This window comes from Canis lupus, chromosome X (genome assembly GCF_011100685.1).
Source record: "Canis lupus familiaris isolate Mischka breed German Shepherd chromosome X, alternate assembly UU_Cfam_GSD_1.0, whole genome shotgun sequence".
Lineage (NCBI taxonomy): Eukaryota > Metazoa > Chordata > Mammalia > Carnivora > Canidae > Canis > Canis lupus.
The window spans coordinates 102,347,132-102,365,417 of record NC_049260.1 but is presented as its reverse complement, the minus strand read 5'-3'; the positions used below and the strand labels follow the sequence as shown (position 1 = coordinate 102,365,417).

General features: G+C 39.5%; 1 protein-coding gene and 1 pseudogene across 1 annotated transcript in view; one reads left to right on the top strand and one right to left on the bottom strand.

The window, feature by feature from the left end:
• Positions 1-3,024, bottom strand: part of SLC25A14 (solute carrier family 25 member 14) — a 31,458-nt gene extending 28,434 nt beyond the window's left edge. Inside the window, exon 1 of the mRNA NM_001284446.1 lies at positions 2,910-3,024. Within this exon, the coding sequence (NP_001271375.1) occupies positions 2,910-2,984 (75 nt within the window). The 5' untranslated portion in view covers positions 2,985-3,024. The remainder of the gene's footprint in view (positions 1-2,909) is intronic.
• Positions 3,025-5,371: 2,347 nt separating this feature from the next.
• On the top strand, positions 5,372-15,120 carry LOC100688891 (annotated as a pseudogene).
• Positions 15,121-18,286: the final 3,166 nt, after the last annotated feature.

The following is an 18,286-nucleotide window of genomic DNA, read 5'->3' as shown; positions in this document are numbered from 1 at the left end:
GCAAGAACCGTGGTATATTCTCTCTCTTAGTCAATGGAGATTTTCCTAAACAGTCAAGCATTTCAAATGGCTGCTATGCTTTTCTCCAAAGCTTTCTTTTTATAACTTCTTTCCACTCATCTCATTACAGAGAAAGCCTCTATGAGAACTTTATTATCTGCTACCTAGACTTTTAATAAGGAAGATGTTCCCAGGGTTCAGGGAACAATAATAAATCAATTAAAGGCAGGGGGCAGAGCCATAGCAGGGAATGGAATTTTAGGTCAGCCCAGAGATTCTTTAATGAAGTTTTCACAATGAGGTGAAATGAAAATAAGGGCACCTAGTGCCTCTTTTTTCAGCTGAATATACTTAATTTAGAGGATTATCTATTAGGAAATTATGTTCTTCCTCCTCTTGGAACATTTTTAAAAATCACCTTTCCTGTATGAAATGTAGTTGATAGTTGATTTTGTTTAGTATTCTTCTCAGCAAAATAAGACTGGCTACCTTAATTTGTGCCTCCTCCCCACATTATCACTTAATATGATTGGTCCATGAAATCCATAAGTCTAGGGGCCACTGGCTAAATTCAACACTGCTACCACTCCCTCATCTGTCAGTAAAATCCCTTTTCCTCCATGTTTGGAAAGAATCTTGTTACAAAAAAGTCCTTTACATCTTTAATTAGGTCTGCTTTTAGACATTCTTTCCTCATAGCTGAGCCAAAAGTCTGCTTTTCTCTAGTTTTCACCCATTTGGGGAGGTAATATTAAACAAACTTATTCTATTTCCCTTGGGGAAAAAAGACCTCCCCCTTGGGGGGGGTCTTTCAAGTTTTTAAAGGAAGCTATCATGTTCTCCTACATCTTATATTTCTCGGTGTAAATATTCACCATAATTTTCTTCACTCACTATATTATACTCCACTTACCACAGCTGAAAATTGCAGTCACTTTTGTGGGGGCCATATCACACTACTGAAATCATTAAAATGTCAGCTAAAACCTGTTAAGTCTTTTACATAAGGATGTATACATGCATGCATGTCATTGCATATCTATTCCACAGTTGTGTACTGTTTTTTGAATCTTCATTTACCCCCTTCTATATCTTAATTTCAGACACCCATGATGAAGTTTCTCTTCTAGTTGCCCCATGCTATTTTCTCTCTTAATTAGGTATGATCCCTGAAGGCAAATACCATGCCTCACAGTACTTCTCATAACCCTTGCACAGAATTGGGTATATATATATATATCCATTAAATACTTGGTTGATGCCAGTGTAATGTCCTTTATCTATGTATGCAGTGTGTATGTAAAAGATTATATGAGAAATTAGAAAGTTAACTTGTGGGACTTGAGCAATGCTACATACTCTGTACATAACATTTTGTTTTTATTGATCCTCAGATTCTCTAGTTCTCTTCCCTCGCTTTTGTTGCAGAGAACTACTTGTGTAAAAGACCTCAAGCATGCTAAAAATGGTTTTTACCTGTGGGAACTATCCTCAGATATGGGTAAAAAGGAAAGAAGTCACATTGGAGTTAAAACAGAAATACACTACCTTAAATATTTATCACATAAAGAAGCCAATGAAATGTCTATAAAATGCAAATGTGTATTCTGAAGTCTAAGGAAAATCTGATAAAGAGTGAGAATAATATCCTACAACATAAGTTACATAGCACTATACTATTCCAAATATCTAGTCAGAAAAATCTCCTTTAGATTTTTCTCATTTTCTCATTTTCTTCTTTAGAAAAGACTAGCCATTACAGATTCTCAGACTTGGGAGGTAATAATGGAGACAGAAGCAAATATTTATTGGAAGCATACTAAATGCCCAAAACTGCAACATGCTATGGGTATAAACATCATGTTAAAAACAAATATATGTTCTAACACATGACAATATTTATCATTCAACCTATCTTTCCCGGACAATCAAGGAGATTGGGGTAGGGATAAAGTTGTACGAAATATAGTACTTGCCTTTCAAGAGCTTATAGTCTGGCAGAAGAAATCAAAGTAGTTCATTAGAGAAAAATTAAGTACTAAATTATATAGCACAAACTGCAAGAGCAGGAGCATGGAAAAGGAGACAATCAACATGGGCCTGAATAATTTGAAAGGCTTCTGGAGGTGACAGACTTAAAATGGGCCTTGACAGAATGCAAGTAGAATCAGAATAGCTGTAGATAAGGGAGGGGTAGATGAGGAAAACAGGATGAACAGAGACACAAATGTGGGAAAAGCACAGTATGTGGAGGCAGGCATCAGTATAGCTTGTTCCAAGAACAAAGAGCGCAAAATAACTGGAACAGAGAACTCCCTTAACAGACTGAAACAATTATGGGACAAGTATGATAAGGAAAAAGACTGAAAAGCTTGAAACTAAAATGTGTGTGTGGCAGGGCGGGAAGGATACTGTAAGGTTTTGAACAGGGAAGGGACATGAGGATATCCACATCTTAGCATACTAGGGCTGCAGGAAGCAGTGGATTACAAATAAGAGAGGCAAGGAAACTAGCATAGGATGGTATGAAATAAAAGGACAAAATAAAGCAAAGTAAAGCAGACATGATGTTTGTTGGTAATGAGATTAGAGATAAACTTCTAAAATGGAAACACAAAGGAACTTGATAATGTAGGGAATGAATACAAGAGTTCACAATAACTCCAAGCATCCCTAGCCTGGAAAAACCCAAGGAAACACTGGCAGAAAACTATAAATGTCCCAGCTGTTACCTTGTCTGAGAATCTAATTCATGTTGATAATGGCTGTCATCCCAATTAGTTAGCTGAACTGCATTTTAATAGATGCCTTCAATGCCTTGACCTCAAGGAGTGGCAGGGGGTAGAAACTGAAAGGGAGCATCTTTTACCAGCATCCCTCAGACTAACACAATGGAGGTGTTTGCTTACTCCGCTTACAATCACGGCCGCCGTTGCAAACTTCACCCTTAGAAAAATTAGGATTATTCCAGGAAAGATACCCATTCACCCTCTGGGTAGCAGGATCTTGCCAGTTCCTCAGCTGTCAGAGCGAGTTCGTGGAGAGAAGGGAGGCGCCTGAAGAAGGCGGCCTCCCAAGGGGGTCGAGGAAGCAGGGTTCAATCGAAGAAGTAAAACCACCGATGCCAGAAGAGTGAAAGACAGGGAAGGGACTCGGCTGAGGGGAGAGAGAGATCAAAGGACCGTTAAGCCCCTCCCAGGCCGGGAACCAGGCCAGCCGGCCCCGCGCGGCCTGGCGCGGCCCAGCCCCGCTCCCCAGCCTGGAAGTCCAGGAGCTCCCTCTCACCTGCTCGGGCTCAGCGGACGACTGGGAAGCCGAGGCTCCCACAGTCGGAAACGCCACCGCAATGCCAACCCGGAAGCATTGAGACCAACGGAAGTAACCAAGTCGTCGCCTTAGCAACGGTGGCACACGCATTCCAACACCGCCTCCTCAAAGCCTAAAAAAGAAGGCGCGAAATGAGAGGTGTAAAAGACAGGGGTCCTAACCGGGGAGTAGAGCAGGCTGCGAGTGCAAAGACCCAGAAAGGACAACCTTTCGGGAGGTGTAGGGAAAGAGAACCAAGTCGTGAGAATTTGGCAGCTTCTGCAGTTCACGTGCTCGCCAGTGGGGGTAGGGACGTCACCTGGTTACCGCGTTACCACCCACGATGCGTGTACTAGGGCTAGGAAAGGGCGGGGGTAAGAGGAGCGGCCTAGCCGAATGTAAAGGACGCGAAGGGCGGGACAATCGTAGTGAAGGGGCGGGGCAATCGTTGTGAAGGGGCGGGGCGGGGCGAGGCGCCTGCGCGCAAACTACAAAAAAGGAGGGAAAGTGAGGGAGGCGGGGCAGGGGACTTAAAAGTAAGAAAATGAAGGAAAGGAGTGAGCAGTATTTAGTGAGGTGCCCAAAATCGAAAAGAAAATAAAAAGTAAATAAACCGCAGCACTGAATGGGCGCCAGGTATTAGGGACTGAGGAATCAGACTCAAACCCTTAAAGCACACAGTTGAGGAAAAAAAGAAAAGGTTGGAGACAGAAAGAGAGACCATAAAAACTTAAAGAATCTGAAGAGTAGAAAAGCTAACAGAGGAGTTCAAATTAATCCGTACCTCACAATCAGCCAGAAAGATGAGAGCCTGATGTCCGGCTCCTGGCTCTAACCCCTTGCGGGACTGTAAGGAATGGTTGCAAAGCACTCTGGGTAATTCCATTGTCCAATGGGCTACGTTTTCTTTTTAAACCTCTCACGAGAAGATTCCATAATCACGCGAGAATACGAAATACAGTTTGTGTGTTGTGTACAAGTAAAAGCGGCGAGGTACATGGCCCTAGATCATTGTTGAATTAATAAGTATTTGGAATACTTTGTTCCAAAGGATTTTTCTCATTTTAGTTAACACTTTGGTTTTCACCCATTAAAAAGATGTCTTCAGGCAGCATGCATAATATTACCTGATGTGGAATGCTTACCAAGGACAGTGCCAAGAGCTTCATGTGCAGGCAACTACATGAGACAGGTACTATTTTTTTACCCTTTTGATAGATTAAAAAACTGAGGTCTTGAGAGAGTAACTTGGTATTAGCAGAGCTGAGACTCAAATTTGGGTCTGGCTGAGAAGCCTAGACTCTTAAAAAAAATGTTATGTATTTATTTGAAAGAGGGAAAGAGCCCGAGCAGGGGGAGTGGCAGAGGGAGAGGGGAAGCGGACTCTCCGCTGAGCAGGAAAGTATGTTAGACTCCATCCCAGGACCCCAGGTCCATGACCCCAATGGAAGGCAGATGCTGAGCCAACTAAGCCACCCAGGCGCCCCTAGAGCCTAGGCTCTTAACTACCATGCTATACTGCTCTCAACTTTAATAAATACCCTTGTTACCTTCAGAAACTTTCTTACTAAAAATAGATAATATAAAAAACATGTGCATGCATTCCAAAATGTGAATTCCCTTCGATTTATATCTCAGCAAAGCACTCTTCCAGCTAGACAAAGAGGGTTGTAGCTTAAAGTCCTTCTTACTTGGAAGGGCTGTATTCTCCCAGTGATGGGAATTTTATGTCTCCAGCTATGGCCTGGTCCTGTCCCTCACATCCAGGTCACTGAACCTTACAGAATTAAGGTTCTTCTCTGTGAGCAAATCACTGTCTTAACTTTTCTACAAGACCGCACTTTTGCCTCAGCTGCAGCCACCACCAGCTAATATCACTCACTGACCACCTAGGTAAACTTTGTTAAAAAAAAAAAAAGCTTTGTTTTCAAACAACTTATTTTATTTTATTTTTAAAGATTTTATTCATTTATTTGACAGAGCGTACAAGCAGAGGGAATGGCAGGCAGATGGAGAGGAAAAGCAGGCTCCTCACTGAGCAAGGTGCCTGATGTAACGCTGGATTCCGGGACCCTGGGATCATGACATGAGTGGAAGGCAGATGCTCAACCAGCTGAACTACCCAGGTGCCCCTCAAATGACTTATTTTAAAAGCTCTATAATAGATTAATTAAAAATAGCATTTCTAGAAACATAGACGTATGCCACACTTTTATTTAACATATTTGCTATTTGATTGCTTAGGTTGTTTTCAACATTTTTCTAAAACAACATAAAAAAGATCTAATCCTCATTATCAAAGTTGGCCATTTTCCTTTTTAATTACCTTCTATTTGTAGTCTCTATCTCGTAGATAAGTATTTGATTATACTCTGTCTTGTGTTATGCCTGAATTCTGATCTCTCCAGGAGATAAAGTATTCAAGAGGATAGAATACTGGAATCTTCAAGTTGGAGGGACACTTAGAGGTCCCTTCTATAATATTTATTATGGACAGTTATTCCAATCTTTGCTAGAATACTTCCAGTCTAAGTATACATCACAAGTCAGCCCATTACACTATTGGATAACTGATAGAAAGTTTTTTCGTTTATGTTAAACTAGAATGTGCTTTCCTCTATCTACTCTCCCAAAGAAACACTTTTCTTCGCAAAGAAACAGTCTTTTTTTTTTAAGATTTTATTGATTTATTTGAGAGAGAAAGAGAACAAGCAGGGGATGAGGGCAGGGCGAGAGGGAGAAGCAGACTCCCTGCCAAGTAGAGAGCCCAACGTGAGGCTCGATCCCAGGAACCTGAGATCATGACCTAAGCCAAAGGCAGATGCTTAACGGACTAAGCCACCCAGGTGCCCCGAAATACCTAGTCTTTTCTTTTTCTCTTCCCAAATTACCTAGTCTTAAAGAATGAAAAAAGCATTGTATTTGAAGCCAGAAGAAATTTTTTTTTATTAAGGTGAAGTTTACATTACTAATACAATATGATCTCAATTATATCTCAATAAAACTTAAAAAAAGGACAAAAAATATATAAAATCGAGAACGTTTTTATTTTTATTAAAGACACAATTAAGATAGTGAAAAGGCAAGCTACAGGCTGGGAAAACAGACTTCTAATTCATGTATCCTATAAAATCTCATATCTGGTATAAATAAAGTACTCCTAAATTCAGCAATAAAAAGACAGGCACCTCAATGTGTATGTATGTATGAACACATATACACACAATAGAATATTACTCAGCCATAAAAAATAATGTGATCTTGTCATTTGTGACACTATGGATGGTTCTAGAGAGTTTTATGCTAAGTGAAACAAGTCAGACAGAAAGACAAATACCATATGATTTTACTTATATGTGGAATCTAAAAAACAAGCAAACCCCAAAGACTCATAAACATAGAGAACAAAACTGGCTGTTACCAGAGGGGGGGAGGGGGGAATGGGTGAAATAGGTGAAGTGGATTAAAAGGTACAAGCTTCTGGTTATAAAATAAGTAAGTCACAGCATTGGGAAGATAGTCAATAACATTGTAATAACATTGTATGGTGACAGATGTTAAGTATACCTATCATGGTGAGCATTGCATAACATATAGAATTGTTGAATCACTATGCTGTACACCTAAAACTAATATAACATTGTATGTCAATTCTACTCCAATAATGAAAAAAAAATGTTCTTAAGTCTGCACACATAAAAAAATAAAGACAGGCAACTCAATTTTTTTTAATGGGAAAAATACTTGAGAGGCACTTCATAAAAGAGTATATCCAAATGATCAACAAGCATATGAATAAGTATTCAACATTATTAGTGATCTAGAAAAGTAAAATTAAACTACACATCCACCAACATGGCCAAAGTTAAAAGGACTGACAGTACAAGGGGACTAATGGAAAGAAAGCATGTCAAATTCTCATATGCTGCTGGTAGAAGGATGTATTAGTTTTCTATTGCTGCATAAAAAACATTGCCACAAAGTTGGCAGCTTAAAACACCACACATTTAATTGTCTTCCAGTTTCTGCAGATCAGGAATCCAGGCATGACTTAACAGGGTCCTGGGCTATGGGTCTCACGAGGCTGCAAATCAAGGTGTTTTTATCTCAAGACTCAATTAGAGAAGAATTCACTTCCCTATTTTATTTAAAGATTTATTTATTCATTCATGAGAGACACACACAGAGAGAGGCAGAGACACAAACAGGCTCCATGCAGGGAGCCAGATGTGGGACTTGATCCCGGGTCTCCAGGATCACACCCTGGGCCAAAGGCAGCACTAAACTGCTGAGCCACCCAGGCTGCCCAAGAATTCACTTCCAAACTCACTCAGGTTGTTATGAAATTTACTTCCTCGCAGCTGTAGCACTGAGAGCTTCGGTGTCTTGCTGGCTGTTGTCCAGAGGCCACTCTCAGCTCCTGAGGCTGTCTTAGTTTCTTACAACATGGCCCTCTTTGTGGGCAGTTCACAATATGGCACTCGCTTCACCCATGCTGGCTTCACCCATGAATGAGAGCCTAAGATGTGGTTTTATCAACACAGAATATAATGGGACTATTATTTTCCGTGATGAAGGCTACACCTATTTTGCAAAATTACCATAGCTTCTTTTTCTGATTATAAAAAATACATAGTCATTATAAAACATTGAAACTGTACACAGAAGTGCAAAGAAGGTAAAAATCACCCAAAACCCAAACATCCAAAGGCTACAACTCTCAACAGTATGGAGAGCCTCCTTCTAGTTCTTCCTCCATGCATACACACCTACTTATACTATCATTCTTGTGATGTGCATGTTCCTGTCACATGTTCCTGCATGGTGGCCTTGTGCTGAAGTCAGTATCCCCTGCTACCTCTTACTTATGGCCCTCCCACATTTCCTCCATTTTCAAACTTTTGTATCTTTATGGAAGTAAAAGGAAATTATAAAAACCATAAACAAAGGGATAAAAATGCAAAAGAAGTAAAAAATGTAAACATTACCCCCACTACCCAGATAACACCATTAACATTTCTGTGTGTTTCCTTCCTGCCTTTCCATTGTTTGTATAATTGTATATATACCTCCTAAACCTTGCCGCACCTCCTGGCTTCTCACAAATCTCACTCCCGCACATGCTGGACAGCCAACCTTTTGGTTATCCATTTATCCCTCCTATTAGCTTCATGTTCTTCCCAGTGTACCAAAACAAGAAAATCTTCTTCTAACCCCATGTCACCCTCCAGATACTGCCAGCTCACCTTCCATTCATAACCCTGTAAAATTTTTAACAATACTTAACCCAGTATATCCAAGATAATATCATTTTGCGATGTAATCAGTATAAAAAGTATTGAGATATTTCAGTTTATTTATATACTAAGTTTTTGTGGTTTTACACCACAGCCCATCTCAGTTCAGACTAACATTTTAAGTGCTCAATATCTACATGTAAGTTGGCCACCATACTGGGCAGCAGAGGTCTAACTCATTGCTCCATCTGATGTGATGTAGGAAAGACATTAGGGTTCAAAGCCGACAGCCAGGAAAGAATTCTTGAGACATCTTTGGTGCAAAAAGGTGGTTTTATTAAAGCACTGGGACAGGACTCTTGGGCAGAAAGAGCAGCACTCGGGTCATGAGGAGTGGCCCATTATATACTTTCAAGTTGGGAGGGGGTTAGGGATAGTGTAAGCCTCCCAGGTATTTTGGAAACAAGGTATCCAGGATCCTGAGGAGGCTAGCTATTCTTAGGAAACCTCATTTATTACTGTTTAGTAAAAACTAGTCATGAGACCCTTCAGATGAATATTGGTAGGTCATATACTTGTGACTTTTTCTCTGATCAGAAAATTTTCAAAAATGCTTTTTTAATAAAACTGGGATATATAGAGAAAAAAGATCTTTTTAAAAAACTGTAATCCCATTATCCAAAGACACTTTCACATGTTTATACAGATTCTTGCAGGATTTGTTTTTATGACAATTGTTCCTTAAAATAAAGGTTTTATGGTGCCCCTGTTTGGCTCAGTGAGTTAAGCATCTGCCTTGGGCTCAGGTTGTGATCCTAGGTCCTGGGATCCAGCTCTGCATTGGGCTCCCTGCTCAGTAGGGAGTCTGCTTCTCCCTCTCCCCCTTCCCACCGCTTGTGTGTTCTCTCTCTCTTTCAAATAAATAAATAAAATCTTTAAAACTAAATAAATAAATAAAGGTTTTGTTTGTTACCATGGAATTCTGAATATGCTTTTGAAGGAGTAATATTTTATAGATGTACTTGCCTTAAAAATATACCATTTTTCAAATAATATGTAGCTATCAGAAATTGTTTATGAGAACTAGGGATCCCTGGGTGGCTCAGTGGTTCAGTGCCTGCCTTCAGACCAGGGTGTAATCCTGGAGTCCCAGTATCGAGTCCCACGTCAGGCTCCCTGGATGGAGCCCGCTTTTCCCTCTGCCTGTGTTTCTGCCTCTCTCTCTCTCTCTCTCTCTCTCTCTCATGAATTAAATAAATAAAATCTTTAAAATAAAAAAAATTAAGAAATTGTTTATGAGAACTGGCAATCATAATAATAAACTTTATCTTCTATTGAATGCCTTCTGTGTTCCAGAAACTTGACACATGCTGTCTCTAATCCTCACTACAACCCTGTGTAGGCTTTACCATTGGATGGGCCAGGTTTTGCCAGCTGAGCAGTCTTGAGTAAGTACCAACCTTCCTGTCCCTACATTTCCTAACCTGTGAAAACAAAGAACCTACTAGCACCTACCTCTGGAGTTACTGAGCATTAAAATGAGGTGATCCACATAAGGCACTTGGAACAGAGCCTGGCTAATTATCAGCCCTCAAGAAATGTTTATGTTCACCAAATAAATTCTAGGTGCCCTGACAATTTATTTTTTTTTTTTGCCCTGACAATTTAAACATGAAAAATGAAATCCAATGATGACAATATTCACAGCACTCAAAGAATAGAATATGCTAGGGGTGCCTAGTGGCTCAGTTGGTTAAGCGACTGACTCCTGATTTCGGCTCAGGTCATGATCTCAGGGTTGTGAGATAAGCCCCACATCATGTATGCTTCTGTGCTGGGTGTGGAGCTTTCTAAGATACTCTCTCTCTCTCTCTCTCTCTCTCTCTGTCTCCCTCTACCCCTCCCCCAACCCACACTCTCCACCACTCTCTGAAAAAAGAAAAAAGCATATATCAGAAGTATAATCCCACAGGTGGGGAAGACTTCTGAGCACACCATTAAAGGTAGAGACAATCAAAGCAAAGGATTATCAGAACTGACCACACAATAAAAATCATGGCTGAGTGACAGGAAACACCAAAAAGTTAGAAGATAAATCATAATTTGGGGAAAAATCATAACTAATTTGACAGACAAAAAGATCTTTAATATACAACATGCTTTACAATTTAAAAAATTACAAACAATGGTATTTTCCCAGAAAAAAATAGATAAAGGATAGAAACAGTCAAGCAAGACAGTCTGATATGGCCAGTTTCTGCATGGGAACATTTTGATAAGCCCTACTGACACAGTTGCCCTGACACAGCCACCTGTTTCAGCTGTCCCCAACACAGTACACTCCCCCAGCCTCCCTCTCTCCCCATCCTCCAGTCCAGAGAACTCTTGCTTTGTATTTTAGTTCTTTCTGCGTTGTTTTCTTTTACAAAACTGTTACTTCTAATAAAAAAAAAAAAGAAAGAAAGAAATATCTTTTAGACAGAGTGTTAACCTCCAAAGGGAAACTAAAATCATCTTTATAAGAGAAATTTTATGATATTAAATATAATGTCTGTATACTCGAATCCTGAGAGAAAAGTTGAGAATTTCATTGAGCTTTTCCTCTACATTCTGGAGCTGAGAATAAGAAATCTTATGTGCTCCAAATACCTTCCTTCTTCCCCTCTACACAGTGTCCATAGATAGATGCAGTGTATTCATCCATTCACTGAATAGGTACTTAAAGAGCACCTGTTGGGTGCCAGGCATGGTGCTATGCATGGGGATCTAGCAGTGAACTAGAAACAGCCCCTGCCCCCATGACGCCAACAGTCTAGTTGGGGGAGGAGCAAACAAAAAGGAATTCAATATCCATGTGAATTTCACCATCCAGTGTGAAGAATCATGAGGCAGGGAAAGGACAAAGAGAATGGGGGGGGGGCTGCTGTTTTACATAAAATGGCCAGGCGGAGAGATTTGAGGAGAGGCATTAAGGAGGTGAGCGAGTGAGCTATGAGGATTTCTGAGAACATTCCAGGCAAAGAGAACAGCAACAGCAAAGGCCTTGAAGCAGGAGGTGTGTTTGATGAACCTTGAGGTCACCAGGGTGACTGGAGCAGAGGGATAAAGGGAGAGAGCAGTAGCAGATGAGGGCAGAAAGTTCAGGGGTTGAGGGAGATCAGGTAGAGCTGTGTCTGTCATGGTAAAAACTTTGGATTTTATTTTATGAGTCTGGGAAGGTTGACATAATCAGAAGAAAGCAAGCCTACAAAAAGCAGAGGTGTGTCTATCTTATGTTTTTAAACAAAAGGAGTAATTTCCATTTTCATTTTCCAACAAATAATTTAGTTCTATGCGATTATAGACCAAAGGGTGCCCAGTCCCTAACCATCCTTTACTCCCCCATCACTGAGACCTTTACCTCAAAGGTAAAGGGCAGGGGTTGGCAGGGGTTAGCAATAGGGAATTTGAGTGTTACAAGGGATGAGTTAACATAACAGGTTTGGTGGCTCATTTCCTTGCCTATCTCCAAGAGAACCAGGATAGACCCTAAGGAAACCCATGAGAATGTGTCTCTGAAACTGATTATTTTGTTGTGTACACCTAGAATAATAGGCAATGCCATGCCACCTTGTTAGGATTACTTTGCACAAACATGAATATTGATAATCTGAACCTGGTTTCATTGTTGGGGTCAACAGTGTTGAGGTCCTGAGTCTCCTGGTCATGGCCTGTTGTCAATAAGACATACATATGTGATAACCCTCCTATCTGTGACCCAAACCCTGAGACTCAAAGTGGTCTCTATGGGCACAGGTATTCTGCATATGTTCCTGGAATTCACAGTTATAAAACAGCAAAAGGGGAATTAGAAAGTATTTTGAACTAAATGAAAATGAAAACACAATATAGCTAAAGCTGTGGAATGCAGCTCAAGCTGTATTTAGAAGGGAATTGATACCACTAAATTCCTATATGAGAAATGAAGAAAGGCTTCAAATCAATGTCTCCACCTTTGATCCTCAGGAACTAGAAAAATAAGAAGAAATTAAAGTAAGCAGAGGAAAGGAATTGTTAAGGTAAGGGCAGAAACCAATGAAATAGAAAACAGGAAAAAATAGAGGAAATCAATGAAACAAAAAACTAGTTATTGCAAAAGATCAACAAAATTTATAAACCTATATTCAGGAAAAAAAGAGAAGATACAAATTATCATTAGCAGAAATAAGAGCAGGGATATCACCATTAGACCCTCCAGAGAGTAAAATGATAAGGGAATATTATAAACAACAAACAATATAGGAAATTTAGGTAAATTAGAGTTCAAATTTAAAAATTTTTGTGTCTTAAAAAATAAAAAAATAAAATAAAATAAAATAAAATAAAATAAATAAAAATTTTTGTGTCTTAAAAAATCAAATTAAAAAATAAAAATGTGTCTCAAAGTACACTACCAATAAAGTGGAAAAATAACCCACAGAAAGGGAAAAAAATATGTGCTAACCATGTATCTAATAATAGTTTAGTATCTAGAATGAAGAATTCACAGAACTCAGCAAAAAAATAAGCAAGTCAATTAAAAGTGAGTATAAGGGGGCGCCTGGGTGGCTCAGTCGGTTAAGCATCTGCCTGTGGTTCAGGTCATGATCCCAAGGTCCTGGGATCAAGCCCTGACAGGCTACCTGCTCAGCAGGGATTCTCATTCTCCCTCTGCCCCTCCCCCTGCTCATTCTTGTGTGCTCTCTCTCTGAAATAAATAAAATCTTTAAATAAATAAATAATTACAGGGGCACTTGGGTGGTGTAGTCAGTTCAGTGTCTGACTCTTGGTTTCAACTCAGGTCCTGATCTCAGAGTCATGAGATCAGCCCGGAGTTGGAAAGTTGGGGCTCCAAGTTCAGCACAGAATCTGCCTGAGATTCTCTCTCATTCTCCCTTTACCCCCCTCCCAAATAAATAAATAAATAAATAAGCCTTAAAAATAAATAAAAGTGAGTATTATCAGAGAAAGAGAAGGATAATATGTGATTATAAAAGGATATGGGGGTAAATTTTGCAAGAGGATATACAATTCTAAGCATTTATATACCTAATAACAAAGCTTCAAAATCCATGAAACAAAACTGATAAAATAGAAATGCAAAATAAGCAAATACACACTTAGAGATTTCAAAACACCTTTCAATAATTGACAGCAAAGTAGACAGAAAATCAGTAAAGATATAGAAGACTTAGCACTATTTACCAACTTGACCTAATTGAAATTTATAAAACACTCCAAGGAACAACAGAATATACATTCATTTCACGTGGCCAGGGAACGTTTACCAAAATAGATAATATCCTGAGCCACAAAACAATTCACAAAACATTTAAAAAGTATTAGAATTAGAAAACATGTTCTCAAAAAAAAAAAAAAAACATGTTCTCTGAACACAATGCAATTAAATTAGATATTACTATATTAGATTAAGTTAGATCAGTAAAGCAAAGGTTTCTGGAAAATCCCCAAATATTTGAAAGCTGAAAAACAAACTTTTAAATAACACATGGGTCAAGGAATAAATCAAAAGGAAAATTATAAAGCATCTTGAACTAAATGAATAAGAAAACAGCAAAAATTGTGGGATGCAGATAAAACCATGGTTAAAAGAAAGTTTATAGCAGTAAATACTTATATTAGAAAACATTAAGGATCTTGCAACAATGACCTCAACTTTCACCTTAAGAACCTAGAAGAAGGCAGACCACGCTGGGTTGCCGCCACCGCTGCTGCCACCATCATGCCAGCCCCTCTGGTCTCAAGGAGCCCGGTGACACTCCAGAATGGGAGACAAGCCAATTTGGGAGCAGATTGGATCCAGCTTCATTCAGCATTACTACCAGTTATTTGATAACGACAGAACCCAACTAGGCACAATATATTGATGCATCATGCCTTACGTGGGAAGGACAGCAGTTCCAGGGGAAAGCTGCCATTGTGGAGAAGTTGTCTAGCCTTCTGATAGACACACAACACAGCATCACAGCACAGGACCATCAGCCCACGCCAGATAGCTACATCATCAGCATGGTTGTGGGCCAGCTCAAGGCTGATGAAGACTCCATCATGGGTTCCACCAGAAGTTCTATTAACATTAATGATGCTTGGGTTTGCACCAATGACATGTTCAGGCTTGCCCTGCACAACTTCGGCTGACCTCTTCCCAGCCAGGCACTCATGCTGTTTCCTCCTCCCTCCCCTTCCTGATACTTACTATTCACACTCCTCCAGATGCTCCAAATACACACAAATGAGCAGGGCCGCAGTGGGAGCGGGCACAGTGTGCTGCTACTACCAAGGTATTGTGCATGATGTTTGGATGCTAGACTAGTTGCATCTGACAGGAGAAGTTTGTGTTGTACCGCATGCCTTGGAAAGACTTAAGTAATGCAAAAGGTTGTCTTTTTTCCTTTTTAATCTACTGACAAGTTGTTCTAGTAACCCAAAGAAGTGAAGGAGAAAGCAGCTGCCTCACCACCCAGATATTGATTTGTTCGGATGTTTCAATGGCTCATGATATAATAAAATCACAAAAATTTTCTTAAAAAAAAAAGAACCTAGAAGAAAAAGAGTAAATTAACCCTAAAGTAAGCAAACTTAAATCTAAAGTAAACATGGCAGAAATCAAACACACTGAAAATCAAAAAAAGAAAAACAACAACAAAGAAAAGCTGGTTCTTTGAGAATGTCAATAAAATAGATAAACCTCTAGACAGATTGACCAGGGAAAAAAGGATCCAACTAACCAATATTAAGGTTGAGAGAAAGAACATAAACTATAGATCCTACAAATATTGTAGCAGGTAGACTCTAAAATCGTCCCCATTGATGCTTATCTCCTGGTATTCATGCTTGTGTAATACTCTCTCCTTGAGTATGGTGTAAAGTCGTAACTTGTTTCTAAGAACAAAATACAACAAAGGTAGTGTGCTATCACTTCCATGACTAGGCTATGACTATCATCTTGTAATATTCTCCCTTTTGCTGGCTTTAGTGAAGCAAGCTGCCATTTTGGAAAGGCAAAATGGCAGGGAACTGAGGGCAACCTCTTGCCAACAGCCAACAGAAAAATTGAGGCCCTCAGTCCAACATCCCACAAAGAACTTAATCCTGCCAACAGCCATGTGAATTTAGAAGTGAATCCTTCCCCAAGTCAAGTCTTTAAATGAAACTCTGGCCCTAGGTTACAGCCCTGTGAGAGACTGCAAACAGAGGACTCAACTAAGCCGTGCCTGGATTCTGGATCTGCAGAATCTGTGAAATAAAAAATGCATGTTGTTTCAAGCTGCTAAATTTGTAGTTATTTGTTATGCAGAAATAGGTCACTAGTACGAATGTTAAAATAAGGATATATTATCAACAATTTCATGCTAATAAATTTGTGAACTTTGATGGAAAGGAAAAATGGACAAATTTCTTAAAATACACAATCAAAACTCATTCAAGAATAAATCAATAGGGCAGCCCCAGTGGTGCAGTGCCTTAGCGCCACCTGCAGCCCGGGGTGTGATCCTGGAGACCCGGGATCGAGTCCCAAGTCGGGCTCTCTGCATAGAGCCTGCTTCTCCCTCTGCCTATGTCTCTGCCTCTCTCTCTGTCTCTGTCTCTGTCTGTCTCTCTCTCTCTCTGTGTCTCTAATTAATAAATAAATAAAATCTTAAAAAAAGAATAAATCAATAACCTTAATAGTCCTGTAACTATTACAAAAATTTATTTGTAGAGATGCTTGGGTGGCTCAGTCAGTAAAGTGTCAGACTTTTGATTTCAGTCCAGGTCATGATCTCAGGGTTGTAAGATCGAGCCAGACAATGGTTGTGCTCCATGGTCAGCAGGCAGTTGGCTTGAGATTCTTTTCCTCTGCCCCCCACCTCCCTGCACATTCATGTGCACTGTTTCAAATAAATAAATAAATATATCTTTTAAAAAATTCATTTGTAGTTAAAAACTTTCCCACAAAAAAACTTTGGGCCCAGATGACCTCACTGGTGAATTTCCCAAGCATTTAAGAAATAATTATAATTCTATACAAACTCTTCTAGAAAATATAAAATAATACCTCCCATTTTATGAGACAAGCATTACTGTGATACCAAAATCAAAGACATTTTATGAAAGAAAATAAAGACCAATATTGTTCAAAAACTTAGATGCAAAAATTCTTAGCGAAATTTTAGCAAATTGAATCTAACTATAAGTACAAAGGATACTTCATTGTGACCAAATGAGGTTTATCTGAGGAATGCAAAGTAGGTTGAACAATCAAAATCACTGTAATTCACCATATTAACAAAAGAATAAAGAAAAAACATATCATCATCTCATTAGATACAGAGAAAGCATTTGACAAAATGCAACATCTTAGCATAAAATCTCTTAAATAAAATCTCTTGGGGATCCCTGGGTGGCTCTGCGGTTTAGCGCCTGCCCTCAGCCCAGGGCATGATCCTGGAGTCCCGGGATCGAGTCCCATGTTGGGCTCCCTGCTTGGAGCCTGCTTCTCCCTCTGCCTGGGTCTCTGTCTCTCTCTCTCTCTCTGTGTGTGTCTCTCATGAATAAATAAATAAAATCTTTAATAAAAATCTCTTAGCAAAATAGGAATAAAAGGAATCTTCCTTAATCTCAAGAAAGGTAACAACAAAAGACCTACAGCTAACATCACATTTAATGATGACAGACTAAAATGTTTTCCCCCTAACATCAGGAACAAGGCAAGGCTATCTACTTGTACAATTTCCAGTCAATATTATACTGGAAACTCTAACCAAGCCAGTAAGTCAAGAAAAAATGCATCTAAACTGGAAAACCTTAAGGAAAGGAAAACATTAAACTCTCATTAGTCATGGATGATAAATTGTCAAAACAGAAAATCTTCCAGAATGCATAAACAAGCTACAACAACTAGTAAGTGAGTTTAGCAAGTTTGCAGGATATAAAGTCAATATACGAGAATCAGTTGTATTTGTATATATTAGCCATGAATAACTGGACATTTAAATTTTTTTAAAAATATTTTATGTATTTATTTGCCAGAGAGCGAGAAAGCAATAAGCAGGGGGAGCAGCAGAAGAAGAAGGAGAGGGGATCCCTGGGTAGTTCAGCGGTTTAGCACCTGCCTTTGGCCTGGGGAGCGATCCTGGAGTCCCGGGATCGAGTCCCGGGATCGAGTCCCACATCGGGCTCCCTGCGTGGAGCCTGCTTCTCCCTCTGCCTGTATCTCTGCCTCTCTCTCTCTCTCTCTCTCTCTCTCTCTGTCTATCATGAATGGATAAATAAAATCTTTTAAAAAAATAAAAAAAGAGGGAGAGGAAGAAGCAGGCTCCCCGAGGTGCAGAGAGCCCTATACAGGGCTGATCACAGGACCCTGGGATCATAACCTGAGCTGAAGGCAGATGCTTAACAGACTGAGACACCCAGGAGATCCTAAATTTTTTTAAGGCATCAAAAATACTAAATACTGGGGTGCCTGGGTGGCTATGTACTTGAATTTGATCAAATGTATTTGATCATGAAGCTCTTTACTTGCACATTAGCAATATTCTATGAAACACACTTTAGAAACCATGATTTCTTCAACACTTTTGCTTTACTTGTGAGGAATTTGATACCCAGAGACAGTAACTCACTTGACCAAGACCACTTGTCTAACAATGTCTCCAGGCATAAATTCTGCACTCCTTGCATTACACAACAGATTATCATTTTCATTAGGTATGGGATATATC